This window comes from Ambystoma mexicanum, chromosome 13 (assembly GCF_040938575.1).
Source record: "Ambystoma mexicanum isolate Mex_15411 chromosome 13, UKY_AmexF1_1, whole genome shotgun sequence".
Classification (NCBI taxonomy): Eukaryota; Metazoa; Chordata; class Amphibia; order Caudata; family Ambystomatidae; genus Ambystoma; species Ambystoma mexicanum.
In genome coordinates this window covers 474904523-474924443 of record NC_090938.1, presented here as the reverse complement: position 1 = coordinate 474924443, position 19921 = coordinate 474904523, and the positions used below count along the sequence as shown (strand labels likewise).

The following is a 19921-nucleotide window of genomic DNA, read 5'->3' as shown; positions in this document are numbered from 1 at the left end:
TGAGGAAGGAGGCGGAGAGCACGCACGCAAGACCATCAATACTGCAAGCTCAGTGCGGAGTGTTATTGAATACCTGAAAGTGCTCACGATTATTAAGGCAGCTCACCCTTATACAAGCAGCGGAGCAGAGCGCACGGCAGTAGACAGCTGAGAACGGACTGTCATTTTGATACACAGCTGCAAGGAGATGTTTAGAAAAGATTGCAGCACTGCATTATTGCTGGGCTCTGGCAACCTCTCACTGGCGCGCGATTCAGCCTGGCAGTTCAGGCTTAAAGACAGCAGACAGATCACTCCAGTACACCATGTCTGATATAGAGGAAGACTGCTGGAGCAAGTGCAGCCAACAGCAGGAGGCCGAGAGCAGGGATTTCACTCTTAGTTTTAAGAGGGTTCTTGTTGACTCCTTAATGAATGCAGTAGCCCAGGGATTAAGCCATGCGCGACACACTGGAAGCCATGTTTGGGAAGAGCAAATAGCAAAAGAGTGTTGCCCAGGCGCACACTGATATAAAGGTGCAATAATAGGGGAGTAAAGTGGCTCAGAAGAGGAAACACTCTGGCTCTCCAGAGTCAGGAAAAAGGGTGGCGGAGGAGTACCACCCCACCGAGGTGACCGATGCATTTGAGAAGCTGAAAGAGGCCATCAAGTAGAAGCCAATAGTGCCACACCTACAATCCATGACCCCAGGAAGAGAGAATATGGGAGAACCAGACTGACAGACGTGTCCGTTGTGACGGCGGACCAGACCGAAGAGACCCAACCCCTTGAATGGAGGAAGAAGTTGAGGAAGAACTACACCAGTGAGGTTGATCTAGAGATGATCGACCTGCTTGACCCTGATGCGATCAGATGCCCAAGGTCTACAGACTAGCAGTCCTCACCTAGAGCGGCCAAGAATATGGAACAAAGGTTACGCAAGTCATTAGAGAAGGACACCAGGTTAAGAATTAAATCAGAATGACCTGAAATAGCCGGAAAAGTGGCAGAGATCCCCAAGCTCGACCAATCGATAACCTTTATAACAAAGACATCCTAAGACTTCCATAAGGGAATCAACAGTTCATGGAGGAACTGTCAAGAGTGAAGATAATGGACCTAACAGAGAGCCAAGGATAATGGGGAGCCAGTTGATGCCGAGTTTCCAGGCAACTGGGCACAGGTTGCGGTTTGCCTACTGGGAAACCAATTGCGCCCGGTCATCAGAAGGAAGGAGACCTGCTCTTATAAATGGACAGCAAACTAGGCGATCTCGTAACATATGAGGGGGTGAAAGTGCTCAAAGCCTGTTCTTGGTAGAAACATTTGCGAAAGAAATTAGTATGTTTGTCGGGACATACACAGCCCTGGAGAAAGCCCAATCGTGGGAAAGATTTGTCTTAAACAGTTTTTGCTGGGACCGGCCACTAGATGTCACGCAGCTGGTCAACAACTATCACCGCCGACTTCATGGCCCAATACTGGAAGTCTAGGCAACAGGACTCTTTCTTCCCTGGGAGAGGGAGAGCCAATTCGAGGACGCAGAGGGCAAGGGAACTCCAGATATCCGACTGCACAATCAGATGAGAGCATGAGAGGGATATTACCCACTAGTGGGGGGAGGAGGGATGGGGATGACAGCGGAGTGAATGAATGCATGGTGCAAGCTGTCAAGCGCCACCTGGGCAATCAGGTTCAGGTTAGACTTCATAGAGGAATCCAAGCAGGCGCAGGCCAAGACCACGATTTCACTTTCACGAGAAAGGAGGGCATCCTCCAGGCAAAGCTCACACAGCTCATGTGCAAGGGGGCAATGGAGTTCATCAGCAACAGGCAGGCCAGTGATCAATCTGAAGATCCTCAACGGGTAGATTAGCTACAGGCATTTGAAGATGGAAGGCATTCACCGCCTGAAGGACATCCTCAGGAAGGGGGATTTGCTGGAGAGGATAGACCTGACAGATGAGTACTGTGAGGTGTCAGAAATGAGAGGCAGACACAAAGTTGTAATATTTTCAACATCAGCCATTAAACAAAAAGTTGTATGAAGGCCTCTCTGTCCCTAGCCTAAAGAGTTTCCCTACCTAGAAAACTAAAACTAAAGATCAGTCTGTCTCTCGTAGTCAAACTGTCTGTGTCAAAAACATACTACTCTGACCCTCTCACTAAAATGAACATATAAGAGTGCAAGGAAAGGTATCTGGCTTATATTTAGCAAAAAGTGTTCATAATCAAGGCATGTAAAGAAATCCAACAGAAACATTCTTTTGCAAGAAGTCGTCCTTGGATCCAGAGGATTTCCCTTCCCCTGGATTATTTAAGTATGATGGCAAAATTGTCTCTTTATAACAGTTTCTCAAGAACGGCAAAAGTGTCTTTCAAATAACAGCTTCTTAAGAATGTCAAAAGGATAGCAAAAGTGTCTCAAGTAACAGTTTAAGAATAGCACACATGTCTCTTACGTGAGAGTTCCTTAAGAATGGCAAAGGTATCTCTTTCAAACAGTTTCTCAAGGATGGTGAAAAATGTCTTTCAAATAATTCCTTAAAGATGGCAAAAGTACCTCAGGTGTAGTTCATTACCATATACTTAGCAAAACACGAGTTTCTTTATACCACTTAAATGGATCTCCTGGTATACCTTCCGTCCAGGAATCTTTCCTCTTTAAACAATTTGTCTGGGCCTCCTCGTTTATTCCTGTGCCAGGAAACCCTTTCAAGGTCTGACAGATCCCCTGTCAGGTATCTTGCCTCCCAATGTTTCACTGTTTGGTGTGTTCCTTTCACCAGAACTGTTCTGGACCTTCACTGTCCTTTAAGTTAACTGCGTTACTTCACTTTGTTTTCTACTACATTTGCTTGAGATTCTACTTGTTCCAACCTTCCCCACACTGTCATCTCATGTATGGGGATTTGTTCATGTTCTGCCTTTGTAGGTCCTCACTACTATTTGTTTGCTTGAGGTAATACTTGTTCCAATCTTCCCCGTACTGACATCTCATTTATGGGCATTTGTTCAAGGGACTGTATTTCACTGCTTCACTGTTCATGTGCCCGTCAGTATGTCACAGGGTCCCCCAATGGCTCTGGGCAGACTCACCGGTGTACTGAACAGTCTCCGACCTGTGGTATGCTGCTGCGGTGAGGCTCCTGCTCTGGGATGGCATCCTCTGCAGTGCAGACTTCCAGCTCTACGGGAAGTTCTGCTTTTACCCACCAACACAACTGCTGCTCCTCTGTACACCTGTGCTCCCCGTTGCTCCGCTGGAGCTGCCGGCTCTTCAGCAGTTCTCTCTCAGTGCCTGCAGTGTACACGTCTGGTCTCGCACCACACAGGTATGGGACGCTCGCAAGGAGCAGAGTGGAAATGCCCGTTTCTCTCGTTCCAAGCTCCGCTTCCTTCTACTTCGGGTGAAATATTTAAACCGGACACCATTTTTAAATGTCCAGCTCACTCGGACCTCCTCAAAACTAGACTGGATGTTTAACTTAGTGTTTATCTTGATCTGCATTAACTCCTACCTCTTCTCAGTACTGGAGTGTTTCCGGGAGTTGGAGTTCATAACATTTGTGGCTTCCAATGTGATATTGTTCAGTATTTCTGTTCAAAGAAGCATTAGAAATGAGAGCTGTTAAAGGAAGGTTGTGTGTGTGTATGAGGTATGAATCATATTTTGCCTAGAGTTTTCCAAGAAGAGGTTTTTGGGTTTACAATGGGAAAGACTTGTATAGTGACAGCAAGCCATCAACATTTTATGAATGATGCAGTTTTCTTCTCTGCGAAAGTAAGAATACAGCGTCTCTCCTGTTGCGGTCACCACCTTTCCCCGACAAGTCTCCGCCCACACGAGCCGCCCTCATACCACCCCCCCCCCCCCCCCAAGCATAGGATCAGGTGGTCCTCTGGCCATATGGGAGGAAACCATTTTTGAGGAATTAGTGACGACTCCGTAAGTACCACATAAGGACTGCCCCTTCCTCTGGTTCATGTGGGGCGGGGTTCAAAACACTGCCATTCTGCCTCTCCTCCATGTGGGAGTTTACCAAGCTCATGAAACCTGTGGCAGCAGTGGTCAGAAGAGGGGCATTAGAATGCAAGCTTACCTCAACGACATCCTAGTTCTAGCAGCGAAGGTGATAGCACAGGACATGCAGGATCCCTCATCTATCGGCAGAAATCCGAGCCATCTTCGGGGACGTTCAACATCTGATCATATAGTCAGACGCCAGTAGATCTGGCTGGTGAGCCAAGTGCATTTCTTACGAAACAGGAGACAAGTGGAATCCAGAAAAGCTAGGCCATCAAACACCGTCTAATTCCTGGCAGGACCGTTAGCAATCAAGGTAATTGCGGCAAGAGACAAGAGTGAGCTGCTGTATGCTCCTAAAGATGGACAATGTGTCTGCAGTGAGATAAATAAACCACCTAGAACGAACAAGATCCAATATGCTAGCAGAACTAGCCAATGACTCTTGGCACTACTTCCTGGAGAAGCAGTTGTCCATCACATCAGATTATCTGCTGTGAGAACAGAACATGGTCGCGGTCTGGAACTCCAGCGACTGGAAGCTTCAGAGTTAAGTTTGCTGCAAGATAAAGGAGCTTTGAGGATACATAAACCACCTAGGAGGAACAAGATCCAAGATGCTAGTGAAACTAGCAAAGGAAATCTGGCACTACTGCCTGGAGAAGCAGTTGTCCATCACAGCAGAGTATCTGCTGGAGAACAGAAAGTGGTCGCAGACTGGGACTCCAGATATCTGCAAGACTCCAATGACTGGAGGCTCCAGAAGGAAGTTTTACGCAAGATAAAGGAGCTTTGGGGTCCTCTGGACATTGATCCATTTGCCTCCAAGCTAAACCCACTGAGTCCCAGGTTCTTCAGTTGGAGCTCAGATCCAGACACACTTGGAGCAGATGCATTTTTGCACCACTGGGGAGGAGCGAGACTTTACACATTCCCTCAGTTCACGATGATAGCCAGATTGTTGGCGAACTTTTGCAGTGAACAGGCAGAGAAAGTGCGGGTTGCTCCTGCCTGGAAGTCGCAAGCGTGGTTTCCAGTTCTGATGAAACTGTTCCCACAGGCCAGTGCCATCCACTGAGTATGGTGGACATGCTTCCGCCGATAGCCTGCAAGGTAACGGGGGCAAATGGAATTTGCCAGGCATTTCAGAACACGCTCTACACACAGGAGCTATGAAGCAGTGTGGGAAAATTGGGCACGCTGGTGTCAGCAACGAGGCATTTAATCCCATTTCTGCCCCTCTAGGACAGGTGATTAACTGTTTAGCCATTCAAGGGGCAGAGCATTCAGGACACTAGGCGTGGATAGATCAGCAATCTCGGCAGGACACACTGTGAGCAGTAAGCCTGGTGGGTGCGAACATCCAGCAGTAGTACAGCTCCTAAAAGAAGTGAGGTTTTGTGCTCCACCAACCCCCAAGAACGCTTACCTGTGGGACCTAAAAGATTTTCTAGCTGTGTTCCCTAATTGGCTGTCTAATAAACATTTGTCCCTACAGCAGTTGTCGGGAAAGCTAGCGATGCGGATATACCCAGTATGCTGTAGGAGAGTGTCAGACGTCAAGGCCCTAGAGGTAGACAAGAAGTTATTCTCCCCTGAGGGAGTGGCTTTTAACGTGGTGAAGAGAACAAAGACTAACTCCAGAGTTATTTTCTATTCTTATTTGCTGGATCAGCCTGAATTGTGTGTGGCATCTTGTATTATAGATTACAAGAGTAGGACAGCAGAGTTTAGGTCAGCAGGGGTCACCCAGCTTCTTACAGCACAGAGAAAGCCCTTCAAGGCGCTAGCATCTTAAACTATAGCCAGATCAGTCAGGGAGATCATGGCACAGGCAGGAGTAGACTTGTCACGTTCAGGGTGCATTCTTTGAGAGGGGCAATGGCCTCCAAGGCGTTTGTGGTAGGTGCTAGACTGCAAGATATATTGTGAGCAACTGACTGGTCTAATGACTCCTCCTTAAAGGCGTTTTATTTTCGCCGGTAGTGCAAAGCACAGTCTTGACATAAAATGAAGATTACCCAAGCTTACAGCACAGGGAGTCTTGATTCTATAAAGACACAGGGGCAAGCATTATTCCCGCACTTCATACGCGATTGTGAAGATGCAATGTTCATGTGATAAATGAGCCGTGTGTTCCTGCGTATTCCCGCCCTGATCTGTGGTTTTCTTACTATGCATGAGAAGACCAGAATAATGACTGATGCTGCCAGTGGCTGACTCAGCAGGTGCAGATTCCGACAGAAGTGGGAAATGAGCATGCAATGGAAATGCTGCAGTCGTGTTTTTTCGTTTGCCTATGGTCTCAGTTGCCTTATTATGCCGCCGATTGCGCACTGAATAAAACAAACGTATAAGGGACTATCTATAAGCAATGTCAACTGTTTTGCGATTACACTGTTCCTAACCATGCTCTTAGTTCACGATTAAGAGCCATTGTTTGTTGTCTATAGTTTTGCGATTTGCACTTTCTCTCTATAAAAGCATTGACATTTAAGGTCTTCTTGCGATATGTAGCACTTACATACTTTTAGGTTCATCTTCATCATATGTATTGTGTATAAAACTGGAAACAGTTTTTGGGGTTTCCTATCGATTTCTAATGTTATGTCTCCTGGAAAAATAAACATTTGGAATGTGCTTGTGCCTCAGTTCCTGTTAATTGTGGAGAGCAACAGTAATTGACGCTCAGTTGCCTTAAAGACAGTTTGTTCATGTATCAGTTGTCCTTCGAGGACAGTTGGTGCAAGTGTAATAGTGCAGAGCATCGAAGAAGAATGCACTTGTACAGGATGGGACATCAAAGGGCGCAGAGAATAATAATTGGTATATGGAACTACTGGACAAGGACGGGAGATAGGGAGTTGTAATTCCCAGCTTAAAAAAAAAGAAAATTGATTTAAACTTTAATTAAAAAGTGTATACGTTTTGATACTGCTGGTGAGTCGGTATTAAAGGAAGTTTAATGCTCACTTCTGTCTCTTTAATACAATCAAGACTCCCTGTGCTGTAAGTTTGGGTAATCTTCACTGCAGCAGAGGCACACAGACATCGGCTTTCACAAGAGGCATTCAAAGGGGCATGTGTAAAACGTACTAGCAGTGGGGTATACCTACTTTATATCCAATATTGACTCTTTCATAGTGACCAGTTTACAACAAATACAGATGAGGAAATATGGTGCTTGCACTGTTCAAAAACTCCCCTCTGAAGCCTACATTTACTTTAACAAGACCTTAAGTAGACAAGACACTCATGCACCAAAATGAATATGCATTTGCTACTTTTGCATTCAAAATAACGATTTAAAGAATATCAACCCGCTTAACATTCTTTAACATTTTTTAATTTTTTAAATTGTATGTTTTTTTTTTTATAAGCACCTACTTGTGCTTGCCAACAGAATCAGGACATGAACAAAGAGCTGCTCTGCACAGAGGAAAAACATGTTCTTCTTCCACACAGCCAGGGCGCAGCTACAGCTCTTGCCGTCATAACAGTTCAGAGGAGGGTGAGGAAATATTTACAAAATACAGGGATTTTTCTTTTTTCCTTTACAATTGCTAAAAGGGTGATTCATAATTTTCAACGTTTTAAATTAAAAAAAAGCACTTTTAATGCATAGAGATATGGTACGCATCTTTCTGTTTCAAAGTAACAAGAAGGAGAATAAACCATTTAAACTCTCAAGTACAGAAAAACAAAAAAATCCCTTGCAAAATGTTGTAAGTTGTGAAAAAACCCTGACCATTAAGCAGTTTAGCGACTATTTTTGAATACGATAATAAAATGAAAAAAATACATTTATGCTTCTCGCTTTTTTTTGGTGATGTGAATATACAGAAGACAGGCACACTGCTAACAATGAGACGAGAACGCTCAACATGTCTTCAAGGATATTACAGAGGGTACAAAACCAGAGAACAATGTGAGAAGAACAGACTGTTTCCTTTTTTCCTCTTTATTGATTTTCTTTTAGAAATTTAAAACACCCGTCCGAATGAAGGATTGGCATCAATCACCCCCTTAAAAATTATGAATTTGTTCTTGAACTTTCTTTGTGTTCAAATTGTTACAATGTGGCGATTAATCCTTGGTTAAAAGAAGCACACACAAAAGTGTCAGATTAACTGGTTTGGGTATAGTGTATGTGAGGCTGCTGAACCAAATAAGCTTTGGCGGAAGGGCTGGGGTAAAGGGACTGGAAGTGTGGGACCATGGATCTGGACATTTTTGCCTAAACCTGCATCAAAGTCGTAAAAGGAGACCAGGTTCTGCCCAGTGAAATGGCTTCCTTCAATGTAACCTGAAGTGTTTCTACTGGTCAGCAAAAACAAGCCTGCAGTTTCATCTACCCATATGCAATGACATTGGGAAACAAAAAGATTGGCTTTAAACTGGGAAAATATATGACTTCCCCAAACATAACAAAAGCACAGTGGATTTGGCTTCTGCAAAATGCAAGAAAAGGCAGGGCCGAGTAAGAAAGGAAATACTGTATTAATGCAAGCAGTTTAACTAATCATACAAGCACAGTTCTTAAGTCTTTTTATCCATTCCGTTGCCAAAAGTCACTAAAACAAAGGCAAGAAAAGGAATTGGTCTGAAACACTTGTGCTCTTTCATCATTTTGTTGGATGGGTGAAGACTAAAACCACTTCCAGGGCACAGATTTGGGAATAGGTAATTTCCAAACAATTCCCACTAAGGATTTAGTAAGTGTTGCCCTCGATAGGTTAACCAGATGCAAAGTGACATGATCATGCAAGGACTCGCCTGGGAAGGCAGAAAGTATAGACAAAGGCATTAAATGCATGATCACATTTTCTAAAGCTATCTGCTAGAAATCCAAGCAGTATCGAATCAATTTTAAAAACAGTGCCTCTACTTTTGAAACACTGCTGGTCAGGCTAAACATTTCATACATCAATGAAATAACATGTACCCTGCCTTCATAGCTTCAGGTTTTCTGCTTCAATAAAAAGGGGCAATTGCAAATAAGCCAGAAATGTCAAACAGAGGACTTTAGAACAAAGGCTTCAGGGAACAATTTAACACAAATTCAGTTTACTCAGTGTTTGAGGTATATTGCTCCAAATAAATCTCTGGACAATAGAATCTCTCAATCTGCAAATTGAATCCATAGTGTGCTCTCAAATCAACCTCACTGACATGTCAGGACAGTTACCTCAATCCCAATTAACCCTTTGCAACACATTGCTTTTGGCACAGATTACGTACATTTCAGGTGTTTTAAGCCCCTGAAAATGTGCTTTTGGAAATATGTAGCAGATTCCATTCTACTGATGCATAGCAGGCAGATAAATCAGAATCCTTTTGAAGCAGGAAGTCCACTGCTCAATAGGCGTGGCGCTAATTCTGCAGCATGAATACAATTGAGTCTAGTTTACATGGCTATAAACACTAGAAATCAAAAATTATTGGTGCATGGCCTTTAAGTTTTTGCCATATAGAATTAGCCACCCTGCACGTTTTATGGGCTTGTTCCTCACTACAACCTCAAGATGACAGATAAATTGCTATCGTACACGGTGAAGACTGGGCACCAGCACTGATAATACTACACTGTGGGAACAGTGTCCTGTTATGCAAGTTGCAGACATATTACAACAGTAGTTTGAACAGACTGCTACTGTTAAGCACGTGCACGCCTTTTGCCGGCCTCACGCCCACGCAAGCACTGTCTGCCAAAGAGCCAGTGTGTGCCCACTAGCTCCGCCAGTCTCACTAAATGCGTGAGATAGAAGCACCAATGGCACTAGTAAAAAGATTCTGAATTTAATTTCTGTTGCTTTACTGAGATTGATCCAAGTAGCACACAAACCGTGAAGTTTCAATGTCTACAATATGGGCCTAATGTTTTTTTAATGGGCGAGATTTAGCAGTACCCTTGATAACCTTCAGATTTAGCCAAGAATCTTCTTCAGTTTTGTGACTGCCATGCGGGAACACAAGCTCCTTTATTAGATTGACGGCTGTTTATTACAATATGGGAAATGCACGGGCCTGAATCTAGCAAAGATGAGGGCTCACGATAAAAGGTATTTATAGAAACAGGCATATTTTAGGTACTGGTCTGATGCAGGCAGGGCAAAATCGCTAAAGAAATGCAAGCAACTTTTAGCACAACCCTTGGGGAGGCATTGACGAAAAATAAGGTAAACAGATATCATTGCTGAGGGAAGAAGTGTTGCATAAGAGTGCAAAACGTTGGAGAAACAAGTAGAAATGTTTCCATCACTAATTTTACTCCATTAAAACCTTAATCAAAAGAGGGAACCATACAAAATACCCCACCCCTTTTTGATAAAAAAAATATATATGTAGAACCCAAAGCCTTGAAGTCTGTTAGACAACTCAACGGAGTGATAGTCATATGCCTGCACATACAAACGGGAAGCATGTTTCAATTTATCCGTAATTGGTTGGATTTTGTCCGTGATGAACTGGGAGATTTTTTTTTTCTTTTTTCAAGTGGGTGGGGGACATAGTCGGTGATTCAGACAGGAAAACAAAAACTGCTAACAAAAAACAAAACAGTTTCTAAACTTCTTAAATTCACTAAAAACTGTGAAATTATTTTCTCTGAAGGATGTTTGAATATCAAACGACAACTTTCTGAAGCTTTAATGCCAATGTTCATTTTCTTTTTATCTGTGCGTCGGCCGCAAAGTGGCTGGATTTCTGCTCTTCGTGTCATTGGGGAGGGGCGACGTTGGGGAGCTCTCCAATTCCTTTGTAGTTTTGCTCCCAGAGGTACGACGCGTGGATCTGAACATTCTGTCCTGCACATCCAATTGGTCCTCACTTTCAGTCTTGGGGTCAAAAGGAAGGGGGAAGTATCTCCTCTCCCACGGCTGTATTGTCTGGAAAAGAAGAAGTTCCACTCTTATTTACTCCTTGGAAAATAAGGCGATCAGGTTGCACTTCAGTATGCATTTCACACAACAAAATGTATCCAAACATGTCAAACCATGTTTCCTCAGAGAAGATGGCTCAAGTTTAACAATAAAAGCAACAGAGCCCAAGAACTTAAAAAAACATATATAGGTCTCCTAGTGATCAATTTTAATTGTGGCTTAAAAGCTCTCGAGTGAGCACAGCCACGCCCTCTCTACTGGCAGCGTACTCCCCAGAGTAACATATGCTTTTTCAAAGATAATACATTTTTGCTTTCATACCAGTCTTTGGAACTTGTCTGCTACATTCCTTTGGGATGAATGATATTGGCTCCCGCAGACGAGAAGTGTTGATGGGAACAGAGGAAAGCAGTAAAGGCCAAGTTAAGTGCAGGAGGCAGACATCCCTAATCCCACCAAATAAAGTTTGTGACCACTCCCTCGCCCCCAATCTAGTGCAAAACCTATTTCTGGAAGTTGTCAAGAGAAGAAAAAAAGGGGCAGGAAAGAATTCAAGATGATTACTTTGTTTCAATGCCGAACATGCCGAAACTATGTAATGGAAATAGACGGTGAAACAATGCATTTCTGGTAAACTACTGAAATCTTGAACAAACTCACCAGTTCATCCTGACCCATTTCTGGCGTGGAACACCGTGTGTCCTCATTTGAGAGTAGCTGATGGGAGTCGCGTGAAGCTGGTGTTAGGGGAGCTGAAAGGGCATCAGGGCTGATCGGACTTCGGGGTGACTGGCTGTGTGAAAACTCAGATAGACTCTGGTAGTTCCCACCATCAGGCGATGCTGGTTGTGGTGTGGATGGGTTTGCAGTTCCTAGCTGAGGGGTTGTCCGCCCATCTGATGATCTGTAAGACCTGCAAGCAATATGACAAAACCAAAATGCATCAATTTTAGACTGATGAACACAAACTAAATCTTAATTGCATTTCCCCCTTGATCAGATGATTAAGTAAAAATGCTAAAAATAGAAAGTACTTTTAAAAGATCATAGTGTCAATTTCTATTAATCACGTGCAACTTTGGGAGTCTCACAGCACATGCAAGTAAGTCCTCTGGTTTATTTAGTTTTACTCACTCACTTTTCAATTCTTTGCTGCAAAAGCTTTTGGCTATAGGGCATAAGAACAGTATGCAAAAGCATATAAGCTTAGTTGAATTATTCACAAAATGACCGTCTTCCAAAGGATTCTGGGTATTCAAACAAAGTAATTTAAAGACATTTATCGCCCCCATTCACATACTCATGGAGGTTATTCATCATATTAATATTCTATAGTGTGGTTTCTTACATAAAAATGTTACTTTTATGAGGGTAACACTCCAAACCTCATAATAATTATGAGGGGTTTATGTGTTTGGCTACAAACTAATTCCAAACAAATTATACTTGCAGGAAAAAAAAGGTCCGTGCCTTTTATCACTGTTTTGGTCTAATGTATAGTTTTCTTTACCAGTAATAAACAAAATGGACCTTAGTAGTGTGGTTGGATAGATACTGCTGACTAAATATTAAAAACATGAATTTATTATCAAAATTCACAATCAACACTGCTTGCTCACAGAACACATACATTTGACATCATTGGATTCATTCCACCATACATACTCATGTTTACTAACACATCCAATGTCAACTTAACAATACATGGGTTTACCCTTAACATGCGACCCTTAGAAAATACATCAATGTATCATTACTTCACACCCCTATAAACTACACAGTGTTTTTTTACTGTTCTATATCAACCCAGGCTTATTGACATAATCTACACGTGTTTCAGTTGTTACAAAAAAGGGGCTTTCCAAACTCAGCTTTAGTTACTGCTTACCTCAATCTGGGCTTCCCCGATTTCAAAAGCACCTGTAATTGTATATTATATCCTTAGGTTTAACTCACCTAGTCTAACTTATCACAAAAGTAGTTATAGGTTTTTACTGCACCTAGAAAAAGTATTCCACTATTTACCAAAAGTATATTGTCCAGTTGACTGATTAAGTGATTTGTACTGAGACTCATTGTACAACTGGAAGGGTCTACACTGCCCTTGCATTACTGAATGTAATTGTAAAAAGTAACCATTGGTTTTTACTCCCAACGGATAGGCTTGGCCTACACTGAATGTGTATGAAAAGGTTTTGATTTCCCTAGCACCACTGTTAGGTACTTCAAATAAGGTCTATACTTGGGTCTGTGTGCTTTCAAGTATAGTGTTGGGTTTTTATACTGTGATTTCATAATATTTTAGTATTTATCCCTAGATTTCTCTGGGCCTACCGGTATTTAAATCCTTTATTTTTACAATACAGAGTGTTTCATTGTTTTTTTTGGATCATTTGTATGCATAGTTGTATTACAATTTCATGTATACTGATTCTACAGCCCTCTCTCCCTCCTAAAATCAACCTGGCTGCTCCATCTACGCTACCATGAACTCAGGTAGTACAGCCTTACACTAAGAGTGGAGTCTTGTACTGTCTCAGATGAATGGTTTTACTAAGCCCTCAGTTGGACTTCAGAAATACTGTCCTAACAAGAACCTAGGGTGAGTACGTAAAACCAGCTTGTCCTTGTGTACAACAAAGAACGGGTCCTGCGCTTACATTTCACAAACCCTTCTTATGGAAGAGATAGCCACTAGGAAGGCGGTTTTGTAAGTCAAGGTGTTTTAGACTATACTTCTGCATAGGCTCAAAAGGGGCTCCCATGAGCTAAACGAGTACAACATTTAGATCCCATCCTGGTGGCGGGTTTGAAATTGGAGGGTGGAGTCTCTTTACTCCCTCCATGAATGCCTTGATGATAGGTACCTTTCACCATGAGACTTTATAGTGGGAAGTGGTATATGCTGACAAAGGTGCCAGGTGTACCTTTAAGGAGTTGAATACTAACCCTGCGTCTAACAAGTGGAGCATACAAGTAAGAATGTGGGAAGGAGTACATTCTATGGGGTTAATCGGTTTTGTTTGGCACCAAACTAAAATTCTCCTCCACTTGCCAAAATAACAGTGCCTGGTGTTAGGGTTTCTTGATTCTTTCAAGATATCCATACATCTCTGTGGCAGATTAAGATGTCCAAACTCTTATGACTTCAGGAGCCATGCTGCCAAGTTCAATTGAGGTTGCACTGTTAGTCCCCCGTGCGGGGTGAGCCGATTGTATGGGCAAGGGAGTTTGATGTGATCGCACATCACCAGTTTGCGCAGATGTGGATACCAGGGTTGCTTGCCCATATAATAGCAACTAGGATGAGCGTCAACTGTTCCATGTGGATCTTGTTCACCACTTTTCTCATGAGCAGTTTTGGCGGGGGAGGGGGGGCATAAGCACATTTCCCTGGTCAGTTCATCCATCGGGCGGTCCACTTGGAGCCTGGCTGGGGAAATCTGGATGCGAAGTCTGGGCATTGCTTGTTTTCGCTTATAGCGAAGTCTATTGTGGGAAAACCCCACTGAGAGAAAGTGAGTTCTACGACTTGTGTTCTTCTGGTAGGGGATCTCTGCTCAATGAGTCTGCGAGAGAGCCAAGTTTCCCTGGAACGTGCTGTGACGATAGGAATATCTTCCGTCTGAGTGCCCATTTCCAAATTTGCTGTGCAAGTCTGGACAGATTTGGAGAATGTGTCCCCTCTTTTTGTTTATGTAAAACATTGCTGTAGTGCTGTCTGTCAGGACCTGCACAGATTGGTTCATTAAGTGGGATTCGAATGCCTGAAGGGCCTTGAAAACTGCCAGAAGTTCTAGCAGATTGATGTGGTTCTGAGCTGCCACGTGAGACCACTGACCCTGATCTGTGAGGCGAAGGTAGTGTGCCCCCCCACCCAGCAACAGAGGAGTCCGTCGTAATAATTGTCTGTATCTCTGGATCCTAGAAGGGTTTCCCGTTCAGTATATTTTCTCTCATCCACCAGCGAAGATTTTGTACTAGTGTTGGCGAAATGACCACTAGATCGTCCCACTGACTGCTTGCCTGAGACCATTGTTTTGCCAACCATTCCACACGTGTGGAACGAGGTAAATGCAAGATGCCATCATGCCTATCAAGCGCATCGCTTTGCGCACCCTTATCTGGCGGGCGGCTTGATAATGTGGTATTTGCAACAACATGTTTTGGACTCTTTCCTCTGACGAAAAGACCAACCCCTCGTGTGTGTTTAACACAGCTCCTATGAACTGTTAGGTTGTGCTTGGCACTAGGCTTGCCTTTTTCTCATTGAGAAGCCCAATTGAAAGAATGTTGATAGTCGTTTAAATGTTTTGTGTGCAAATTAGCAAATTAGGGGGTACTCCCCTGTAATGAGCCAGTCATCCAAGTAAGGGTACACTGGGATTGCCTCCCTGCGCAGGTGTGCTGCCACCACAGCCAGTACCTTTGTGAATTCCCTTGGAGCAGATGCTATCCCGAAGGGTAGCACTTTGTATTGGTAGTGCTGGTTCGCTACCTTGAAACCCAAGAATCTTCTGTGCGCTGGGAACATTGAAATATGAAAATAAGCATCTTTCATATCCAGTGTTGCCATGTAATCTCCCCCTGCCTTTTAGTAGAGGGATTACCTCTTGTAGCGTAGTCATGCAGAACTTTTGTGGCTTTACATATGTGTTTGCAGGGTGCAAATCTAATACTGGGCACATGGTTAGATCTTTCTTTGGCACAAGGAAGTAGGTTAAATACCCTTGTTTACCTAGTTGGCCGGGACAATTTCGATAGCGTCCTTTAGTAGAAGTGCAGAGACTTCCTCGAGGAGGATACGCTGGTGTTCCTTTGAACTACTGTGGACAGCACCCATCTATCTGAGGTGATTTCCCCCTCCCATGCGTGGGTGAAGCTAGAAATGCACCCTCCTACTGGAGAGGCATGGGAAGGCACCTGAACTGGACAGTCACTGCTTTTGTGGAGGGGTACCCCCTCGAGAGGAGTTGCCCCTGCCACGAGCTCGGGATCTACGCAGTCCTATAATATAGTTTTGGGAGGACTGACCTTGATTATTTCCCCAGGGCGCCCCTTGGCTTGGATTGTAATTGGACCCCCGCTGTGAACTTTGGCCGAGAAACCAGCAAAAATTGCCATTACCCGTCTGGCCGGGTGGCTTGTTGGTGTGTTGCCCCAAAGATTTAAGTGGGTCATACTCTTCTTTGGCTGTCTTAAGTGCGTCCTTGACTGCCTTTCCGAAGAGCACATTGGGTTCGATAGGCATGTTAATGGGAGTGGCCTGCGTCTACGGTTTAAAACCCGATTGCTTCAGCCACGCGCAACGTTTAAACGGTTCCCCTGAACAATAAGCCTGCCGGCGTTGTCCGCAGCGTCAAGGTTGGTTTTAAGTAAGCAGCTTGACACTGCTCTGCGGCCACCCAAGCTAACTGGGACTTCAATGGTTCCTGGGCAGAGGGAGTAAGGCCGACACTTCCTCCCATTTGTGGCAGTTGTAACTGGCCAAGAGGGTTGTGTTTGCAATTCTGGTTTGGTAAGCCGCGGAGGAGGGGACCTTTCTGTCCATAGTATAAAGCTTCTTGCTTTCCTTGTCGGGCGGCACCTCAGAGGAAGCAAGGGGGGGCTGGGGGTGCCCACTCTTTTTCTAGTTGTAGTTACGACTAGAGAGTCAGGCTTTAGTTGACCTCCAATGTACAGCAGGACTGAAGGTGCGGGTTTAAACAGCTTCTTTATACGAAGGGTTTACAGCCCATGTGAGGTTAGGGGTCTCTAATGACGGCTGTATTTTGCGCTGTATTGACTTGACAATTGTGCCGCCACAGTCTTTGTGTCCCAAGGATTTGTTCTACAAAATCCTTATCCTCTTGAACATCCTGGGTCTGTATTTGAAAGTGTTCTGCCACCTTGCTAGCACCTCATTTAGAATGGGCTGGTTGTCAATTGGGAAATCAGTGATCGGGCAGGGGAGGGTGGTGGGGGTGGGTCCTGATCCATAGAATACATATTGGCGTCTAGGTCAGCCTCTTGGTCTTCATCGTCCCCATAATAAGGGTCTGCTGCCTCTAAAATAGAGAGGTCTTCGTTTTCAGAGCCCGGTCATAAAGTTCTAGGACTGTGCAATGCATTGGAATTTAAGAACAAGACCTTTTAGTAGGGGGTTGAGAAGGTTGAGCAGAGACTTGTGACGCAGAGGGGGAGGGGGGGGATGTGGGGTGGAGTGGAAACTCTCCAAATGGGCAGGGTCCTTTTCATAGAAAATCGGCCATAAAAGACATTCTCCTCAAGTCTCAGTCTATGTCTTGTGATGATCACTGTGCCGAACTTGGGATGACCAAGGGTTGGGAAGGAAGGCCCAAATCTTCATCTGTGGGAGGAATTGCCCCAGACTGTTTAGGCCTAGCATCGAGAGGTTTATCCTTATGGGGGATGGGCCTAGATTCTTGAGTTCTTTCTTTATGAGGGGTTTTATCCCTATGAGGGCTCTTAAAGCACTTTTTCTTGTGCTCTTTATCCCCCCCGGACACTTTGGCGCCCCGAGCTGTGTTTATCCGACTGTTTGGGGCCTGATACCTGACCTGACGCAGAGCGCCAATTTTCGGGTGCGGTTAGGGCCGAGGCCTCGTCTGCAGACTATTGGCCCTCGGTGGGAGTTTTACGCACAACACCCACGCTGTCTTTCAAGGGTAGGGTCCTGTCGTGCGGCGATCTTGAGCGAGAGTGCCCAGAGGAAGGGGACTCAACTGACCTCTCCCTGGGTGTCGTGCGTTGTCGACCGCTCGTACCATGTGTCCAGTCTCGACCTGGGGGTATTTGTTTAGTGGTGGATGGAATTGGAGCGCTTCCGCCGCCGGGTGGGGTCCACACAACAGGGCCGCCGGCCTGTCTTCTGGGGTCGTGGGCCTGCATTTGGGCAGCCGAAGCAACGCCGTCGCCCTCGCCATCCCAAACTGCTGCGTTGCTGCCATCACTGAAAGCACCTACCTCCGATTTCGAGTTGCCTGCCGTAGTGGGCCCAGTGTTTTGTAGATTGGTCCTTTAAAGTCTTCAGCTTGAAGAGCCTACACGCTCGACAAGAAGGCTGGATGTGGTCTCTTGGGAGACAAGTTACAGATTAAATGCTCATCGACCCACTGAAATGTTCTATTTCTCTTGGGGCAGAATTTAAAGGGGGTCTTGTCCATAAATACAAAAAATGGCAGCTGGGCAAAAGTAGTGTAAGAAAAGGGGAATATAGATCCTAGAATGACCTCCACCCCTCTCTCATTGTATGGGCCGAAGCCCAGGGCGGCCTTCCAAGGCCAAACGATCTGTTGCGGTAGTCTTTAGATGGGCAGTTTGTCTTCACTGATGCGAGATTTTGATGGTCGGTGAAATAAAGGATAGAACGAATGAACTATCGGCAATTGAAATATGTCAATGGCTTTACGCCGTAAGAGGAGCTCCGCTACGGGCGTCCGTCTGGAATGGCAGAAAAAAACAATCTGAGGGACCTCGACGTGTGAGGGATCATGGGTACAGTGGACGTCACACTAGGGATAGTTTTAATGGCACACCCTGTCAACGTCCCTTTTCGAGTTTCAGAAACAACAACTATAATAATCTGCAGCTTCCGCTAGATGTCGGCCTATGCACAGCATGTGATCTAAGCAGATTCCACAAGCCTCAGAAATAATTGTATTTTCACATACTTACTGAATAACCTGAATTATTGGTGATGTTCTGTGTGGACTCATTGTAGCTACAGGTCACACCCACACTTTTCCTGAGACTAAGACTTGACTGCTCATCCACATTACCTTGATTGGGTTTTGGCTAACCTCTTACTGTCTTCCCCGTTTGCCATAGATAGGGCGACCACCTGAAATCTTCCCCAAGGGGCTGATTTTAGAAATCCATCTCAACAGTAACCATGGTCAGGCGACATCTGATTGTCTAGCGGCAAAACTGGAGCAGCCCCAGCAGAGATTCCCTCACAATGAGATTGCTGACAATGCAGGAGCGTGAAAGTTGTGGCACAAGCTGGCGATCTGCAAAATTCCAAGGCTCAGCTCGGAACGACAGGTGCAGTGAGGTTGCCCAGGTTAGATGTGGTCAGCCCACCGTGGTCTAGGGGCACTTCCAAAGGCTCAACAGGCACACAGATCCTCAAGCAGGGGTTCAAGACTGGTTGTTCCCGCAGGTCAAAGCACCAATGAAGACCTTCTTGAGACTAGGACAGAGAAGCCGTGCTTCACTGAGATACTACTGGAGTCGAGGACACGGGGGCTGAGTTGGGAAATCCAGTTTAACAGTCTCCTTACAGTAGCACATGCCATGAACGTTGTCCACACCATTGGCTATCTGCAAGCAGCATTGGCTTGATACTAGCTCTAGACCGGTTGCTAGGTTTGGCCAGGCAGTTTTGTGTAATTTATTAGCTGCTCATTAGGCAGCATCCCTCCTTGATTTTTTTATAATATGAAATATCCCATCAGTGTGCTATATATGATATTTTATTTGTATCGCGTTTGTATGCAAGTGTTTCAGAGCGTGCTCAGGCAAAGAGAGGGGAACAAGGGAGAAACAAAGTGCGACCAGGCAAAGCGAGGGGAACAAGGGAGAAACAAAAGCAATGATCTTACTAGGCCCAGTGAAATTGAAAACGCGCAGGTGCATGGAAAAGGGAAAGAGGGAAAGTGCATGGAAAGGGTGGAGAAATGGAAAGTGCGGAACAGAGGCGATAACAGAATAAATGACAAAGTAAAACAAATAAAGGCGATGAACACTGGAAGTGGTCAGCAATTTGCAAGTGCTAGATTAGTCAGACAGGGTATATCCGATAAGTGCAGAAGAGTGGGACTGTATGGTTACAAATACAGGCCGCAGTGCAGGAAGGTGGCAGGGTGAGCAGGTACCTGGGCCCGAAGGACAGTGGGTGGCAAGGTGCACAGTGCAGAGAAAAAAAAACAGATAAGCAGGGGAGAAGAGGGGCAAAAGCAGAAGCGAAGAGGAAGGTCTTGAGGAGCTTCCGGAACCAGAGATGGTTCTACTCAAGTTTCAAGGTGGTCG

At 44.8% G+C, this 19921-nt stretch overlaps 1 protein-coding gene across 4 annotated transcripts in view; it reads right to left on the bottom strand.

Annotated features, from left to right (window-relative positions):
* Nucleotides 1-7331: 7331 nt before the first annotated feature.
* The window catches only part of KANSL1 (KAT8 regulatory NSL complex subunit 1), a 1100309-nt gene continuing 1087719 nt past the window's right edge, over nt 7332-19921 (bottom strand). For all 4 annotated transcript variants that reach the window (XM_069634095.1, XM_069634096.1, XM_069634094.1 and 1 more), the window contains 2 exons: nt 11549-11801; nt 7332-10894 (listed from right to left, as the gene is read on the bottom strand). In XM_069634095.1, coding sequence (XP_069490196.1) covers nt 10679-10894; nt 11549-11801 — 469 coding nt within the window. In that variant the 3' untranslated portion in view covers nt 7332-10678. The remainder of the gene's footprint in view (nt 10895-11548; nt 11802-19921) is intronic.